This window comes from Nelumbo nucifera, chromosome 4, assembly GCF_055504915.1.
Source record: "Nelumbo nucifera cultivar China Antique chromosome 4, China Antique-T2T, whole genome shotgun sequence".
NCBI classification, from domain to species: Eukaryota; Viridiplantae; Streptophyta; class Magnoliopsida; order Proteales; family Nelumbonaceae; genus Nelumbo; species Nelumbo nucifera.
Window position 1 is genome coordinate 68,083,666 of NC_142652.1, and position 18,488 is coordinate 68,102,153.

Genomic DNA, 18,488 nt, shown 5'->3' on the forward strand with positions numbered 1-18,488 from the left:
GTTGGGTCAGTTTACTGAGGTTTTTCCAACTGATCCGATCTGGTCGGGTTACTTGAACTTGAAACCGAAACTGACCCAATGTTAAGTAAAACCGACCTAGTCGGTTTGAGTCAGGTTGGATCGGTTTGGGTCAGTTTCGACTCTAAGTTCAACCATGCTTGACAGAAACTCAACTGCAATATATATGTGGGGACTGTGGCACCATAGTATGTGAGGTAGTGAACGCGAGAAAAGCCTTGTTTTTGATAAACAGGATATACCTCTAGTCAACGGTTTGGACTTTGGAGAGGAGAAGAAGAGCAAAACCCATATATAATAATAATGCCTATTATAGAGGTATATATGTTATATATCTTTTGAGTAATTAAGTTTTATCTCCAAAACCACCAACCTATCCCTTTGATTATATATTCATTTTGAAGTTTAATTGTCTTAATTGGGATTTGGGTGAATTCTGTAGGAAGACTTTAGGACAGTTAATTACAATCATTAATCTAGCCAATGTAATAGATCTGAAGAGGGACAATTAATTATGGGGGCTTAATTAATTTAAATTTCATTAAGGAACAATTAATCGGTTCGGTTCGGATTGATTTTCACACAAGAAAACCGAAACCGACCCAAACCATCAGTTTATGATGTTTTACAACCTAAAACCGACCGGTGCTGAAAATAACCCGGCCGACTCAGACTGAATCGGTTCGGATTGGTCAATTTGATCGGATTGGGCCTTCTTATGAACAGCCCTACTTTTTGGCCAAGAAATGGGTTATGGCCTTATGGGTGAAATAGAACCGGATTATAATATTAGCTAACAGCAGTCATTTGATTACAGATGGACAAATGGTTTCATTTTGGAGGACTGGTTTCCCTTTACCATTACTTGGATTTTCCGAAACGCCTGAACGTGAGCACGGAGTCTGATTCGAATAATAATAACCAAAATAAGGTCTGCATGCATGCCCCGGACTGGCACCGACGGTGGAGACCGGATCACCTACAACAAACGTTCCAATCGTTTTTCGACATCATCTCACACCGCACATTTTATTGGAGGGTCCTACTTTTATGGTGGGTCCCAGTCTCAAATTAAGATATGCGGTGTGAGATGATATTAGTAGAGGGTTGGAACCTTGTACCAATCGAGGCACCACTCAGTTGGCATATTATCATTTAGAAAAAGTTGAAACATTTAAAAGGAAAGGAATCAAAATGGTTTCCAAGATTCTTGATGCTATTCCCTCCTATATAGTAACTAGTAGTGTGGTTTTGAGAATCGAATTAGATTGAATGGTCGGACCATTTGACCTGAAAACTGGTCATGGTTTTGGATTCAAAAATCGTTTAATGGAGATTTAAATTAAACGATCAAACCATTTGACCAAAAAACTGGTGATCAAAGCAGTTCCGTTTCTGAACCAGTTCTTAAAACCATGGCTAATAGGCCAAACTTGAGTTGAGCCCAAACCCCTCTTTCTAATTAAACAAACTTATTATTAAAACAAGAAAAATATCCATAATCAATATTACTTGGTAGCTAAGAAAAGGTGGATTACAGGCCAATGTGACGTGGATGTTGCACGAGCACGTGGCTAATCTAAAAGAAGCACTCTACTTGGATAACTTAGATTGACCATCACATATTCCTTGGCATGAAAGAAATATGACAGGTCATATAGGGAAGTTCCTTAGTTGGATGGGTCACTTAGAGTGCTTCCTCAAACAATTCAATTAAGGAAAATCTTGGGCTAAGAAAAGTTTGTCTTTGTGTTCAATGCAATCCTTCTTTTGTAGGTTTACTTCAAAATGGAAATTAATTTTAATGGGTTAACATTAAGTGGTTGAAACTCGGGTAAATTACATATAGGTATTCTGTACTTTGGGTTAATAATAAATAGATATCTTGAACTTTTAATTGCAACATTTGAATACCTTGAACCTCAAAATTAGACACTTGGGTCCATTTGTTAGTATTCTGTCAGTTAAATATTACATACCGTCAAAAATACCTTTCTCGTGTATGAATGAGTAAAATCATCACTAGAGAATGCCGTTGTCAGAAAATTTGAATCTTTTATTTGCTGTCCATGTGAAAATGTCATTGTGGGGGGACATTTCGTTACCTGAGAATGATATCAAAAATACACGAGAAGGGTATTTTTGACATTATATAATATTTAACTAACGGATGGACCCAAATGTTTATTTTTGAGAATTTAGGATACTTAAATGTTGCAATTGAAAGTTCAGGGTACCTATCTGTTACTACCCCAAAGTAGAAAGTACCTGTGTAATTTACCCTTGAAACTCCTTTACAAGATGCAGATTTTTGGGGCTGAGGAATGAAAACAATGCTCGATTGAGATGATCCTCCACACTGTTGAAGTTTGGATTGGCCGCAAGAAGTCCATGTGGCATTAATAGGTGGGGTAGTGTAGGGAAGTTTCCTACTTAACCTGACTAGAGCCTGTCAAATATATATCCCATTTTTGTCATCACTTGGAAGGATAACGTAGCCAACCTGAGATATCCGATGTCCATTAAGTAGGGGACCCTCCAGATGGCCACTGTTTTAATCCTACAGCCCACGTCAGCCATGCACCCCCAACTGTCTCAATCCTTCACTAGGGTTGGGGGTTGGGGTCTTAGAACGGGCTACCTCCATTTTGTAGCCCCATTGAAACAAAAAGAACAAAACAACAAGGTTCAAAGTATCAATATGCATTGACTTATATTGGTTGATACGTATCGTGTTGATGGCTTCCTGATATACCCCTCCAAGGATTTTGTATCGGGTCAGACACTGGTTCAGAGGATAATCGAGCCTTAAATCAATCCCTCTGAACCGGTTTCAAAAAAATAAATAAATAAAACCTAAAAAAAAATACTGACCCTACCGACGTATTGGCCTGTATCTATACTTTGAACCTTGAATCATTCAGTCTTTATAAACAATTCAACTAGATAAGCTTCGTTTGACAACCCCCTGCAAATTCTTAGGCACCTGAAAGAATAGCTAACTATTTCATCAGTTTGTATGTTCATTCTTCTATTATATTCTTGGCTTTAGATCGTTAATAGGTCATTAGTGAATTCAAAACATGTGGCAAGACCGGAAAAGACGGGTACATTCTCCTCTGCATTAATCTTTCTCCTTTTGATAATGGTTGATTAATAAAATTTTAAGGTGGTCGCCCTTCCACATAGAGTAAACTTGGGGATTAAAAAAAAAAAAATCTTACAAGCACTCAATCAAAATTTAACATAAATTTAAATGCTAAGCAGAAAATTAAGAGAGAGTAATGTAACTTTGTTTCATGTATTATTGGGTGGGGGAGTTTGCTGCTCCTTTTGTAGACTTCATAGAATGTTTCAAAAACAAGAGCTATTTGGATTGTATGTATTTCACACAAGGGTCTCGTCCTCTTTTTACACACTTATCATTTTGTTTGTATCAAGTTAGAAATGGAATATCTCTTTTTTTCCATTTTTGTGTCTTTCTTTTCTACTTTTTCTTTTTACCTTTTGCCTCCTATAAGGAACAAAATATGAGACAAATCTCTATAGTTCTTTCCCTTGGCTCAAAGATTGGAACTGTCCATCAATGACAGGCTTTTTTCTTCTTTTTTTTTTTGTTTTTTGATTGAGAGACCATTTTTTATTGGCCAAATCAAATGTTAACTCTCTCTCTCTCTCTCTCTCTCTCTATCATATTAACCCTAAACGCAGTACTTTGGATGATATGAGCCATATAATATTCTGATTTTTAAATTTTTAAGTGTACCCCAAAGAATGACTTGTCATGGTCATATGGCAAAAGGGTTTAAGCTGAAATTTTCCCTTGTCAATGGACCATACGAGTTCCCCACACTTAACCAATCACCACATGTCAGGTGTTTCATTATACGTGTGTAAAAATCCATGCACGTGAGAGTACTTGAACTTTACAAAGTTCTGGATATCTATTGCACAGTGATTGGTTAGTGTAGGAAGTGCAAGAATAATAAGTGTAGGAAATAAGAACTCTCATATAAGGTACCCTAGTCATGGATATCCATGGAACCAATCTGGGCCGAAAAACATAATAAATGAAGAAAAAACATCTATAGCTAATTTAATTCTATTTTCTTTTCTTCCTGCTCAAAAAAATAAGAGCTAACGAATGAACGATCTGGGCCAATCTGGGCAGTTGCAATACAGTCAAAAAGTACTGCCATCACTTCCCGGAATTCTCAAGAGCAATAAAAACCAGGATGATTATTTCATCCCATACATCTCTGTAATGTAAACAGATCAATCCGTTTAAGCGGTATGGCATTAGTAAACATAACAGATACATGAAGGCCATGAACCCCATCTAATTTATCTAGTTTCGTATGATTTGAATGATGTTTCATTATGGTACAACAGGTTGACCTCTTCAGCTTAAAAAGCTTGGATTGCCACCTTTTTTCTACATTCATCAATGAAATATATCCAAGCTCCAATTCTACAAAATCTCGATGAAGCAATTATATTTCCCTTTTGGCCTTTCAATCCGTATAAAATCATCTTTTTGATGAGAGGACCATGTGACCATGTAGGTATCTTCAAAACACAAAGACTAGGAAGATGCCTCTGCAAGACCAACCGGGTTGGGGTTGTTATTGCTACTTCCATTTGATACGAGTTTGCTTGATTTGTCATTCTGTTGTTTTTGATCTTTTACCAATACTGGCTGGAACTGCAAAAGATGATGGTATACGTCAGACAGCTAAAACTATGACCTCCCCAAGCAATAGACAATTCCACTTAATTTTTTACAGATGGAGAATTCATTTCTATGTCATGTGTTCTGTCTTGGTTGAGACAAACCTGGTATATGGAATATATGACATTTCTTCTAATCTGTGCCATCATCTCCAAGAAGAGATTGTAGCCTTCAAGCTTGTATTCAATGAGTGGATCCCGCTGTGCATATCCCCGCAAGCCAACAGCTTGCTGGACAAATTTGAGCGCTTGCAGGTGTTCCTTCCACAGCCGATCAATGTTGCTCAGAATTAGGAACCTCTCAGCTTCCTTCATCAAGCCTGGTGCTTGTTTTTCAACAATGTCCTAGACAAATTCCAATGTATGTATGAAATTGAAAGCATTTGCAAGAAGAGGTGTTTATGTAAATTTAATAGTTGGTTCAGCATGGAGCACTATATCATGAACCTAGCACTACAATGTTTTGGGGTGTAATTCTGTATTCCAGAGTCCTTAAAGGATGGAGATTGCAGGATTTAAGCAGAAAGGGAAGTTCTTATTGGAGTGTTTTTCCTGCTGCTACTATTTGGACAGTATGGAGGGAAAGGAATCTGGGGATTTTTGGGAACAAACAGATATAGATGTAATAAGAAACAATTTAAAAGGTCTATTCTGTTCATGGATAAATATACAAAAACCTTTTAAGGGAGCCCATCCGAGTTCTTTTTTTTTTTTTTGTTGATGCTGGATCCCTGCTCGTGTAGTCGTACTTTTGGTTTTGCATTGTATATCCAGATATTTTTTATTTAATATTGCATTCTTGAATATTTTGTAAATAATAATTTATTTTTTGTAATTAATAAATGTGTTGTCATTTAATGTAAATTAAAATAGTAATTAATAATTTATAAAAATATATAAAAAATTTAAGATACTTATCATGTACAAATTTATAAATTTTAAGTATCAAAATAATTATTCTATTATTAATATTTTTTGTATAAATTTCTTTCTTGAGATTAAAAATCATTATTTGATATAAATGTGGATTTGATAGATTATTTATTCTATTTGTTTATAAAATATCAATTTTGAATATTATTCTTTTTAATTTTTAGTTGGAATCATTGAACATAAACATATGTTATTTGTTTCGATTGCAGGCAGACACAAAAGTTAATAAAAGCTATTATGTTTCATTTATTACCACAAGAAGCAAAGTGGCTTAGTGGTTTGAGGTTGCATTAAGATTTGGGTGTAGACCTAACTTGGGTTCAAATCACCTAGAAGCATTTTTTTAATATAGAGAAGCCAGACGCAGTATAATGTCGATGAGTATCAGTCAGTATTGGTGTGTATCAACCCAATACAATGTGATGCGCACTGATACAGGCCCGCAATGGCTTGATGTTCACGACTCGAGGGATACTCCCTTGTTCATAGCATATCCTGTATCCATATGCACTGATATTGATATGATATGCCCCATATCAGGCTATCAATATTTCAATCCTTGGTTAATATAGAGAAGCCAGACGCAGTATAATTTCGATGAGTATCAGTCAGTATTGGTGTGTATCAACCCAATACAATGTGATGCGCACTGATACAGGCCCGCAATGGCTTGATGTTCACGACTCAGGGGACACTCCCTTGTTCATAGCATATCCTGTATCCATATGCACTAATATTGATATGATATGCCCCATATCAGGCGTATCGTATCAATATTTCAATCCTTGGTTAATTATCCCATCATTTGCCTTGATGAAAATTATTTATATACTGTATCATTTTCAACCAATAGTGGAAATCCCTATCAAGGAAAACAAAGAAATACTAACCCTTTTCTGCAAGTATGCTTCACGACCACGGTAATGAAGGTAATTCTGCAAGTCTTCATAGTTTGAAGACTTGCTCCCAAGAAGATCTGGTGTCAAATCATCCAGCAGATAACAGTACCTGCAGATCAGGTAACATGGGTAATGTCAGTATAACTTCAAAAGAGACAAATAGCCATCTTTAATTAAGCCTTGATATACAAGTCTGCATTTCCATTATTTTTATTCCCTTTTTTTCTTTTTTTTTTTCTCTTCCCCTTTCCTTCAGAGGGGATGTTCAGGGTATAAGTTTGTCAATAATGCTTGCAAGCCAAAATGTGGCAACACTCACAATAAATGGCATCATCCAATGCATTTATGAACATCTTATAACTATTTTGAACATTCCAATGATCTTATGGGTGTTGGAGAAAAACATGGCAACCATCTATAAACATATTATATGGATTTTTAATCATCTGGTCATATTTCTCTTCTTTAAAAATTATGGTGAGAGAACTTGCAAGACGAAGGTCACGAACCCAGTCCATGAACTAGGTAAATACAAGTTTACTTGTCCTCCCATCATGCAAATAGACATTGCCTCTGAAATTCTGAGTCAAATTTTTCTCAAAAAGAAGACTAAACAAAGCTACATATGCAGAAAGATGGCTCTTACTGTTGGAGTTTTGCAATGAGCTTTTCAAGATCCCAGCTCTCCTTTGGAGTATCAGGACCAATATTTGCCTATCCATGTGAAACAGAGGAAGGACAATACATATTAAGAACATGCATAAAAAAATATACCAATCCAGTAATATAGGCAAAAAATGCAGTGATAATGCTACCTCCAGAATGTCATCCATTGTCAGTTCAGCATACTCTATAAGAAGAGACTGTAGGTCATCAGATTCAAGAGCCCGCCTTCTTTCTGTATACACACGATCCCTTTGGCTGTTCAGGACTTCATCATACTCGAATAGCTGCTTCCTAATATCAAAGAAATAATTTTCCACCTTCCTTTGAGCTTCATCTAGTGCTTTTGTCAGCATTTTAGATTCAATTGGTAGATCTTCAACTCTGAAGGCTCTCATCAAACCCTATATCTAGCATGGTTAAGCTTTGACAAGTGCATTCATATGAGTAGCATAAACAAGGGGCTCATAGAGAGCGAGAAAAACCTGAATTCTGTCTCCACCAAATACTCGAAATATATTATCTTCAAGACTAAGGAAGAATCGAGAGCTTCCAGGATCCCCCTGCCTACCACTCCGACCACGCAGCTGTATATGTACAAATTATTAATAAAGTTTTATTTCACAAGGAAAATGAAGAGATTTTCTCTCTTTTATTTTGGGAGGGGTGGTTTTCATTAACCAAGTTTTGAGTTTGACCTGATTGTCAATTCGCCGTGATTCATGGCGTTCTGTCCCCACTACATGAAGTCCACCCGCTAATATAACCTTTAAGATTTCAAATAAGATGCAGTAATTGTAGTGTGCACTAAAGAGCATAAACATTAGAAAGTATATTACTCGGGGACAGAGAGAACCTTCTTTTTCTCCTCCTCAGTATATATTTTATATTCTTCAACAATTTCTACAAAGGCACTACGCAATTTTGCTATGACGTCATCTCGAGTTGGCCCCTGTAAATTTTAGAACCAGAAGTATTAACCAACCAAATGAATGGGATTGCTCCTGAGTGAACACTGTAAACATTCCATTGCAATTCCCCATTTATTTTCATCCTTCTATCTCCAAGAGAAATGTCCAACTATATCTAACTTTCCTGTCTTTTTACCCACATTTATTTTATCACAAATAACTTCAATCTGACAGAAAGAAAAAATATACAGGATGATTTCCACCTTCTCACATGAATACGAGAGACGTTCTTCTGCTTCAAGTTCGGTCAGTGATCTTTGGCCCCATGTTTTGACAGATAAATCTACAGCTTCCTCAGCCAATGCAATCTTCTCCCTGGACAGTTGACATGGAAATAAACTTTCATTGACCTGCAATTACATGAACAAAACAATGATATGTAGTTAAAGAACAGTTCAAATATTTGGAAAAACATTCTTGCTCAAGACCAAAATCAAATCGAACCTTCCAATTCTTTTTTGGAGGTGGTTTCTTCACAGATACAAAGACTCCTTCTGTTGGCTTAACAACTCTGTAGAATTCATGTCATCTCAGAAACATAAAAATGCTACAACAGCATGCTTCAAGATGCATTCAGTCAGACAAACTTGGACTTGCTTTAGTTGATGTCTCTTGCAGTTTAAACTTGAAAAGAATCAACTAATATTTTTTTTTTCAATTCTCATTAACCATGTAAAGCTTTTTGTTCATTAGGACGGCTCCTCTTTATAGCCTTCAGTAATATATATTGGATACCATTTATAGAAGAAATGAAAATGAGTGTGGAGCAGATTGTTCAGCAGTCAAGAAACATGTTCAGAAAATTAGTATGGCAGAAATGCGTATGTTAAGTGGATGAGTGGAAGAAATAGAAAGAATAGGATCAGGAATAAATCCATCCATAGAAACCTAGGAGTAGCTCCAATAAGCGATAAAATGAGAGTAGACTAAGATGGTTTGGTCATGTGCATAAAAGACCACCAACAGCTCCAGTTAGAAGAAGTGATTTGTTACAAGTGGAAGGGGCTAGATGAGCTAGGGGTAGACCAAAAAGGACAGGGGTATAAGTAGTAAGAAATGATTTAAGCGATAATAATAATTGTGGATATGGATATAAGTAGAACAAATTGATGAAACCGGATTCATGTAGCCAACCCCATAAGTTGGGATAAGGCATGGATGATGATGATAACAATGTTTCAAAATGTGGAGGTGTGATGCGAGGCGTTCCACTAGCTAGAGGCATGAGGCATAGTTCAGAACGTAAGAGGTGTTAGCCTTCCAAACACAAGGAGGCGTAAGCCTCCTTATGAGGAGGGGGGTGAGAAGGGAAAAGGAGGAAAGGGGCGGGGGAAGGAAGAAGAGGAAGGAGGATCTCATTTTTCCTTATTTTTAATAAAAACCTTCCCTTACCTTTCCTTTTCTTTATTTTTCTCTTTTTTTTCTTCTTCTCTTTCTTTCTTTTTCTTTCCCTTCCCTTTCTTTTCTTTTCTTTTCCTTTCCTTTCCTTTTTTTCTTTTTCTTTCTTTCTTCTTTTTTTCTCTTTTTATATGAAATGTGCATGAGGCACATGAGGTGTACGCCTCTAGCACACCTCATGAAAAAAGCACAAGAGGTTTCAATGCCTTTAGCATACACCTCAGGGTGTTTTGGGGGTGCCTCGCCTGGAGGGACACCTTCAGGCGTATGCCTCCCACACCTTTTAAAACACTGGATGACAAAAGAATGGAAAGCCGTCCTCATTTCCTCGTTGCTTGTACCTTACATGTGGCACTGGTTTTTCACTTTGTTTCTTTTTTTTTTTTCCTTTTTGCTTTCTTTTTCTATTTTGGTTGGGGTGGATGGGGAGATATTCCCACAACTCAAAAAGAAAATGCACTCAAACAAAGAGAAAATCACAGATCAGATGATCGTTATGACTTAACATTCCATCTATATTAGACCAAGTCTAATACAAACAAAAACCAGATTTACTGAGTCTGTGAAAAGGCAAAACAAAGAGGCTTTCTTTAACAATTTAATTTATCTGATCCACATTCTTCTGAAAGATCACACTAGAAACAAAATAATAAACAGATGATACCTTGGCATAAGCATCTCCCGTAGCTTTAACTTGGCCATAAATTCTGCATTACCTCCAAGGATTATATCTGTTCCACGACCTGCCATATTTGTAGCAATTGTTACTGCCCCTAGACGACCACTTTGTGCAATGATTTCTGCTTCCCTTTCAACATTCTCTGGTTTTGCATTGAGAACCTTGTGGATGAAAAGAAAAAGTTAAGTTCTTTTTTTTTTATTTGATAAGTGAATGAAAATTTTATTAATCAGAAACTGTTAGTTACAAAAAAGAAAAAAGAAAAAACAGGAGAACCCCTCCTAAGAAATTACATACAGATTTTCAAACTCAATTAAAACAAGTCACAAACTCGGGAAGAAACGGTTAAGTTTTCATGAGTGCAGAAAAATTAATGCACCAGTTACTCTTTGCTATAACCCAATTCTAGCAGAGAATGACATAAAACTAAATATTTCTAATTAAAAACCTAGATATAATTCAGACTTTGTTCAGCTAATACAATATATTATTTATAATGATTAATCAGATCTCACCTCATGGGGAATCCCAGATTCACACAACTGTTCTGACAATGCATCACTCTGTTCAACACTAGTTGTGCCCACAAGCACAGGTCGGCCTGTCTTGTGCATTCTAGAAACTTCAACCACAACTGCCCGCCACTTTCCAGTGGTTGCCCTGAAAACTACATCTGACTCATCCTGAAAGGAAGACAAAGAAGTAAATACAAATACTGAATCAATCCCAAGAGTGCCTCAAATTAATGTACAAATAACTCTACACTTAGACGAGCTTCTACTCTTCCAATCTAAGATACCCAGATATGATTAAGTTATGGGCATAGACAGGACACAAATATGGGAAACAGGGATTGATTCTCCATATCCAGGATAAATACAATATGAGAATCTTATCAAAAATACCAACACGGCTAGATTGAATTCTTACAACAAATTTCACATAGTTATATATCATTTAAAATTAGCTTATTCAGCTCAACTCAACTGAACATTATTATAACCACTTTGGTCAGCAAGGTGGATCCTGATAAGCCATTTAATTCTGTCAATCCAAACTGACTAAAGCATCTAACATCTAGAAGGTCCAAACCATTTACCTGCTTTGAGTAACAAGTATGGACATTGTGAGGAATTGAAAAAAAAAACAATGGTAGAATTATAATTTTAAAAACTTCCTAGAAATATCCACCCAGTATCTGAAAATAGTAACTTTAGCATATTATATCTAAATGAAATGTTATGCTTTTATTTCACTAAACCAGACCAACCCATCCTTCATAAAAGATGCAAAGAAATAAATAAAACAGAGACTTCATCCTGAGTTGTTGAAATCCTTGAACAGGATTATAAACCGACCCCCCCCCCTTCCATTTTTTTGTTATGGAGAACAATGGAGTAGTTCTCTGACTTGTGGTAGTGGAATACAGTTAACTTTTTTAGTGAATGCCTTTTTCTCTTTACTTTGTTATTTTCCCATTCTTAGTGTTGTCATTGTAACTTCCATTTTTATAAAATCCTTGTAAGGGTGATCCTTTCCATTTCAAATTCATTATTGAGCTCTCTGAAGTCTTGAAAACTTGTCAGCTTCAAATAATGAAAAACCCTGACAAGTCTAAAGAAGCTTCTCATTAGAGGTGCAAACAGAAAACAGTAAAAGGCCATTACCCAATGATGGCCCCAGCAATCTGGGGTCTTGAGAGTGGTAGACTGGATATACGGACCTAACCTTTGGCTTTTCTTTTTTTTTTTCTTTTTTTTTGTTTTTGCACAAAGTGACTGCAGATAGAAAACAGTGTGATCTTGTAAAAAATTTATCACCAAATTTAGTTTTTGACTTTTTTGAGAAAAAGCAACTTTCATTTCAAGGAAAAAAAGAAAGGAGGGGAATCTACATGAGAATGTACAACCAAGAAACAAAAAGCCTCTAGTTACATCAAGAACTACATGGGCAATGTATTTAGTTATTTACAGAAAATTCCTCTCCATCACAGATTTGGCTAGTGCATAAGCAATGGAATCCATTTCCTTTGGGATCCATCTAAAATGCAGTTCAAGGAGGCTGAAAGGTCACAAGTCTCATGTAGGAAGTGCACAAGTCTCCAAGGGCCTAAGGGTGTTCATTGTATGGTCCAAACCACAAAACTAAACTGAACCAAACCAAATTTGTGGTGCAGTTTGGTTTATACTGCAAAACGGTTTGGTTCAGTTTGGCATCTTTCTAAATTACAGTTTACAGTTTTGGTTTGGTTTACGATTTTTGTTTGAACCCTATGATTTGATCACAAATCTTATGATTTATATGATTCCTATGATTCACAGTGATTCACGTAAGTTCAATTAAGAATTATTTCTCTACTTTATTTTTATTTTTGTTTATATTTAGTCTTGTCAAGGGAGACTTGTATAAGCCCTTACTAGAGAATGATTTATTTGTGTTGTCTAAGACCATATATGGTAGATATGGGTTAAAATAGGGTAAAATCAGTTTCCCATATATATTTAGTCTTCTAGTATATCTATATTTGATTTTTTTTGACAAGTTTGTAAAAAATAGAGATAATCTCATGATTTATGATACAATTCACAATTCAATTCAATTCAACCTTCTCTATGATTTACAATACGATTACGATTTTCAAAACATGCCTAGCCCTTATATAGCATGAACCCAGCCCAACTATATACATGCATATGTAGAGTTGTAGACACATATTCGCATACGTGCATACAATCACATATACATTTATGACAAATTTTAGTGCTGGCTTATTGACCAACCTGAGCCTGGCTCAGGCCTGAGCCCAAACCGAGTGCATCAAATTTTAGTGTGGGCTGGGCCCAGGTTGGACAGATCGAGCTTGACCACAGGCTCTGTCCAGGCTCGAGCCTTAGGCCCAATTCTTAGGTTGGGCCCAGGTTAAGCTTAAACCTAGCCCAATCTGCCTGACTTGCACCCCTAGTTCAGTGTTAATCGTGTATATACTCCCAAATAAACCACCTTTGGCAAATGATGAGATTGAAGGAAATAGAATAACTCCAACAAAGCAAACCTTTCTTATCATAGGCTTATTTGTGGGCACAATTGTGACTTTAAGCTTGTATATACTCTCAAATTCTGTGCTTTCAGTTGCTGCAGTGCCAGTCATACCACAAAGTTTTGGGAACTGCATCAGTAAAAAAACAATGGCAATTTAGAAGGAAAGTATAAACTTCCATATATGCTTAACTTAGTGAGGTAAAAAAGAGCTGTTCCCACCTGGAGAAAGAAATTTTGGTAGCTAATTGATGCCAGTGTAACAGTTTCATTTTGAATGGGAAGACCTTCTTTTGCTTCAACTGCCTGGTGAAGTCCATCACTCCATCGTCTTCCCTGACAATACATAAATAACAAGGATTTACATGGAGCTCATAAATACCAAAATAGAGAATAATGCAACATGAATTAGCTTTGAAGACAGACCTAGCAAAGTAAAAGAAGCAAATGCGTCTTGCAACAAAATAGAAAAGCATTGTAGAAAAACATAAAATCAAACTATCACAACGTTGAAGTTCATCAGGAAGTATCACAGGATGTATAATTTCTGACGATTTTCCTCAAACCAAAACTCTCATTCACTTAAGGGATGAGGGAAGCTATGAGGTACAATTATGAGCAGTATTCAAACAAACAAAAATAAATGATGTACTAATGCAACTTAGGCAGTATGGAAAAACACCCTTCATCAATCACATAGTTGCCACTTTTGGCTATATTATTATGCCATTCTAGTTCATTCATTAAAAGAGAGTATGCAATTAACTCCACAGGTCCCCAAAGTTCTTTTCTTTTTGGTTTAATAATTTTTTATCCATGATTTTTGCGAGTGCATGTATCCATGTGTTATTTGGTATGGGGGAGGCAGGAGATGAGTCATATCTCTAGACAGTCTCTATCAGTGAACATAATTTTCTTCTCTTTCAATAGAAGATTGGGAGTACAAACCAGATGCAAACTCAACCATTATGCAAAGCATGGTTTCAAATGTCGCCAAATGTCACTAATGTCACCCGACATATGTCGATGTCGAGGCTCACCGACATGAAGATGGATGGTAATATAAAAATTACATTATGTCGGTCGACATTTCCTATATATCAGAAATGTCGACCAAATCGGTCCAAATAACCAAAAAAAATACAGTTTTTCCTATTATGTCGACAGGATGTCGACTAATGCACATTAAAAATATAATATATTAGTATATTATATTAATATAATATAGTATATTAATATAGATTATTCCATTAATAATTTCTATTTAATATTTCAAATAAATTATTTATAAAAAAGAATTAACAAAATATAAAAACAAAAGAATAAATTAATTACTTTATAATATAAAACATAAAATATTTTTCAAGTAATAAAATATTAACTAGTTAGTATTTTTTAAAATATTTATTAAAATCAGAAAATGTTTATTAAATTTTATAATAAACCATATTCTACATTTAATATAAAAAATCAGAATAAATTTAATAAATTTTATACTAAATCATAATTTATTATAAATTTAGTATTAAAAATCATAATAAATTCATTAAGTTTAATAAGAAATCAGAATTTATCATAATCTCAATACTACAAAAAGGAGAATTAGTTTATTAAATTTATAATAAAACATAATGTATTATAACTTTAATATTTAAAAAATCAGAATAAATGTATTTCTATATACTAGTGCGAAATAAATATATTAGAATTTATAATAAATCAGAATTAAAAATAAGAAAAGAAAATATCAGATAACCTTGTAAAAAAATCAAAATGCATAATAAATCAGTAAATCGTCATTTACTAATTTGTTATTGATCTTAGTTTCTTAGTTTTATATAATGGTTGGGAATAAGATAATAGTCTAGAAATATGTATTAATGCTTCTTTTATCATTTTACAAAATATCTTCGCATATTTCTACATATTTCATAATATTTCCACAATGTCTCTAATTTTTACAATATTTCCCCTCTTCCGACATATGTCCTATATTTTGGTAAGCGACATTTCCATCGACATCAACATTTTAAACCTTGACGCAAAGTACATAGTTCTGTACTAAGAAATTTCTTTCCAAGTGCATTTTAATTACCAGATAAATAGTGTACCTGCATTACTCGACCAGTGAACTCATCTACAATAAGAACTTCTTTGCCACGGACAATGTAGTTTACATCTCTTAGAAAGAGTTCGTTTGCTTTTATCGCATTCAAAACATACGATGCCCATTGTTCTCGAGGATCATATAGATCTTTTACATCCAAGATTTCTTCTGCATCCTCGTAACCCTGTTCTGTGAGCAGAACGGTTTTCTGCTTCTCATCAACCTGGAAAATAATCAAATAAGCAAAGGTAAAGAATGAAAGAATGTTCCTCTTTTCTTAGTCATCTAACAACACCTTATATTGGATTTTCATAAACACAAGAACTTTGCTAATTAATGCTCTGCAGACTATGTTACATATATACATATACAAAAAGTTCAATATAGAAATGTTTACGTGAAATTGTTGAAGATTAATCAGTTTTATGATGTCTTTCTATTTATGTTAGTTGTTAGATAGGAGATGGGGACCACAGTAGTTATGTGAGTCCAAATTTTATTATGTTTTTGAGTGTTATACATGCTGTTTTATGTTTTGCAGCCCTATAAGGGCATAGTTGTCTTTGTACTGTTCTATTATTTTTAGTATAAATAATAAGTGAAGGGGGTAGCCAAATTATTGCTCTCTTTTCTTTTCAACTTCTATTCTTCTCCTTCTCTCTTCCTTCTCTCTTCAAGAAACTACTTTTCTTTCATATTTTTTTAATTCGGCAGATTTCTACTTGGTATCAGAGCATCGGCTAGGATTTCTTGAAGCATTCTCATGCAGCCCTAGATCAGTCGACTGCATGAAGTAGTAAAGAACTGATCGATCTGCTATAAATTGCCCAGTTCTTGGATTTTTTGGTGGGATCTAGTCATCAAGAAGGTGATCTACTGTTCGGCATCAAAATTAGGAAGAACCGGAGTACGGGGAAGAGTCCCAGAAAAGTTGGACTCTTTGTTTTTTATCTGATCTTGGGCGCCCAAGTATTATTAGTTTTCTTTTGATTTTCAGAAGAGGGTGGTTTGGTTTCTGGAATTTTCTGAGCCTCCCGGAGTGATCGATTCACTCTTTTCTCTATTGAGAGGTGTGGAAAGGAGAGAGATTTCTCTCTAGCTAGGGTTTTCTTCTTCCGGAATGGTTGGTTTCTGTGTGTGTGATATTAAATTATTTTTTGAAGGTCTCCAATCTATTTTTTCTTATTGTTGAACTATTTGAAGTAAGATGGAGAGTTGGAATACCGATATGAAATCTATCGGTACTGTGGGACTGGGTGTTGGAGGTAGTAGTGATATTTTTGGGTCTGGGATCATTACTACAGTAAAATTTGATGGTACAAATTATTTGGAGTGGGCACAATCAGCTAAGATGGCTATTGGTGCCCGTGGAAAATTAGGTTATCTCACTGGGGAGGAGAAGAAACCTGATACAGATTCTTCCCGATGGGTGCAGGAGAATTACATGGTAATGTCCTGGCTATGTAATTCTATGTTACCTCATATTGCAAAAAATTTCCTATGGACTAATACTGCTAAGGAGATTTGGGATGGAGTGACTGAAACCTACTCTTAGAAGCAAAATGAAGCCAGAGCCTATCAGTTAAGAAATAAGGTGATAAGTATGAAACAGGGAGAAAAACCTCTTACTGTGTATTGAAAACCTTATGGCAGGAAATAGATCACTTAGAAATTGTGGTAAGGGAAAGTGTAAATGATGCAGCAACTTATCACAGACTAGTAGAGAGGAATAGGGTTTTTGAATTCTTGGCAGGGTTGAACCCTGAATTTGACATTGCTAGGCAGCATATTCTTTCTAGGGAGGGTGTGACACTCTCTCAGGCCTATGCCTTTGTCTCTGGAGAGGAGAGTAGGAGGAATGTAATGCTGAGACAGCTCGGGATTGACCAGTCGACTATGATTGGTACAACAAAACCTAAGCCGAATGGAGACAGGGGGAGTAGTGAAACTAGAAGGGAAGATAAGGACTTGGTGTGTGATTATTGCAAGAAACCCAAGCATACCAGGGACACTTGTTGGAAGCTTCATCCAAATCTTATACCTACTCGGATAAGAAACAAGAAGGGAAATGCAAATGTAGCCATTATAGGAGACTCTTCAGCCCCTCTTTCCCAAACTGATTGGGAATCCATTGCAGTAGCAGCAATGAGAATAGAATTGGAGAGATTTGGCCAGCTTATGAGTAAGAAAGATTCACCTAGCTCTAGCCTTCCAGATGGACAGTAGAATGCAGGAGCCAACTACACCACTTCCTCTGCACATACAGGTAGTTCATATGCAACTGCAAATCTTACATCCACTTCAGATAAGGAGGGACCTCCCTGGATTATAGACTCAGGAGCATCTGAGCACATGACTAATGCCCCTACCCTTTTCAGTTCCTATCAGTTGTGCTCTAGTAGAGACAAGGTCTCTACAGCAGATGGTTCACATATGCCCATTGCTGGGAAGGGGATAGTTAGAGTGACCAATGATATAACTTTGTCTTCTGTTTTACATGTCCCTAGACTTCATACCAACCTACTATCTGTTAGTTCTTTGACAAAAGATTTGAATTGTTCCGTGACATTTCTTCCTGGTAATTGTGTTTTGTAGGATCTGGAGTCAAAGAAGATGATTGGGAGTGGTTGTGAGGTGAATGGAGTCTACCTTCTGCATGAGATTCCGATACATCAGGGCCATCATGTTAGCAGCAGTAGTAGTAGTGGGTTAGAGTCAGTGAACCAGATTATGCTTTGGCACAATCGCTTGGGACATATTTCTTTTAGTTCTTTGAAATGTCTTTTCCCAAAGTTGTTTGAATCTGTTCAGTTATCTACTTTGGAGTGTGAGAATTGTCAGTTAGGAAAGCATTGTAGACAGTCTTTTAAACCAAGTAATAAAAGAAGTACTTCTGCTTTTAATATTGTTCACACTGATGTATGAGGACCATATCATATCCCTTCCATGGGAGGATTCCGTTACTTTCTCTTGTTTGTGGATGATTATACACGATATTCTTGGATATATTTGATGAGATCACGTGATGAGATTCCTAACTTGGTACCACAATT

General features: G+C 35.8%; 1 protein-coding gene across 1 annotated transcript in view; it reads right to left on the reverse strand.

Moving 5' to 3' along the window:
- Positions 1–4,104: 4,104 nt before the first annotated feature.
- The window catches only part of AGY1 (Albino or Glassy Yellow 1), a 30,428-nt gene continuing 16,044 nt past the window's right edge, over positions 4,105–18,488 (reverse strand). The window contains exons 6-20 of the mRNA XM_010243143.3: positions 15,440–15,658; positions 13,551–13,664; positions 13,345–13,458; positions 10,808–10,975; positions 10,278–10,453; positions 8,660–8,726; positions 8,419–8,565; positions 8,101–8,196; positions 7,943–8,011; positions 7,730–7,831; positions 7,397–7,648; positions 7,228–7,295; positions 6,573–6,690; positions 4,855–5,094; positions 4,105–4,723 (exon numbers count right to left, since the gene is read on the reverse strand). Of these exons, the coding sequence (XP_010241445.1) occupies positions 4,604–4,723; positions 4,855–5,094; positions 6,573–6,690; positions 7,228–7,295; positions 7,397–7,648; positions 7,730–7,831; positions 7,943–8,011; positions 8,101–8,196; positions 8,419–8,565; positions 8,660–8,726; positions 10,278–10,453; positions 10,808–10,975; positions 13,345–13,458; positions 13,551–13,664; positions 15,440–15,658 (2,070 nt within the window). The 3' untranslated portion in view covers positions 4,105–4,603. The remainder of the gene's footprint in view (positions 4,724–4,854; positions 5,095–6,572; positions 6,691–7,227; positions 7,296–7,396; positions 7,649–7,729; positions 7,832–7,942; positions 8,012–8,100; positions 8,197–8,418; positions 8,566–8,659; positions 8,727–10,277; positions 10,454–10,807; positions 10,976–13,344; positions 13,459–13,550; positions 13,665–15,439; positions 15,659–18,488) is intronic.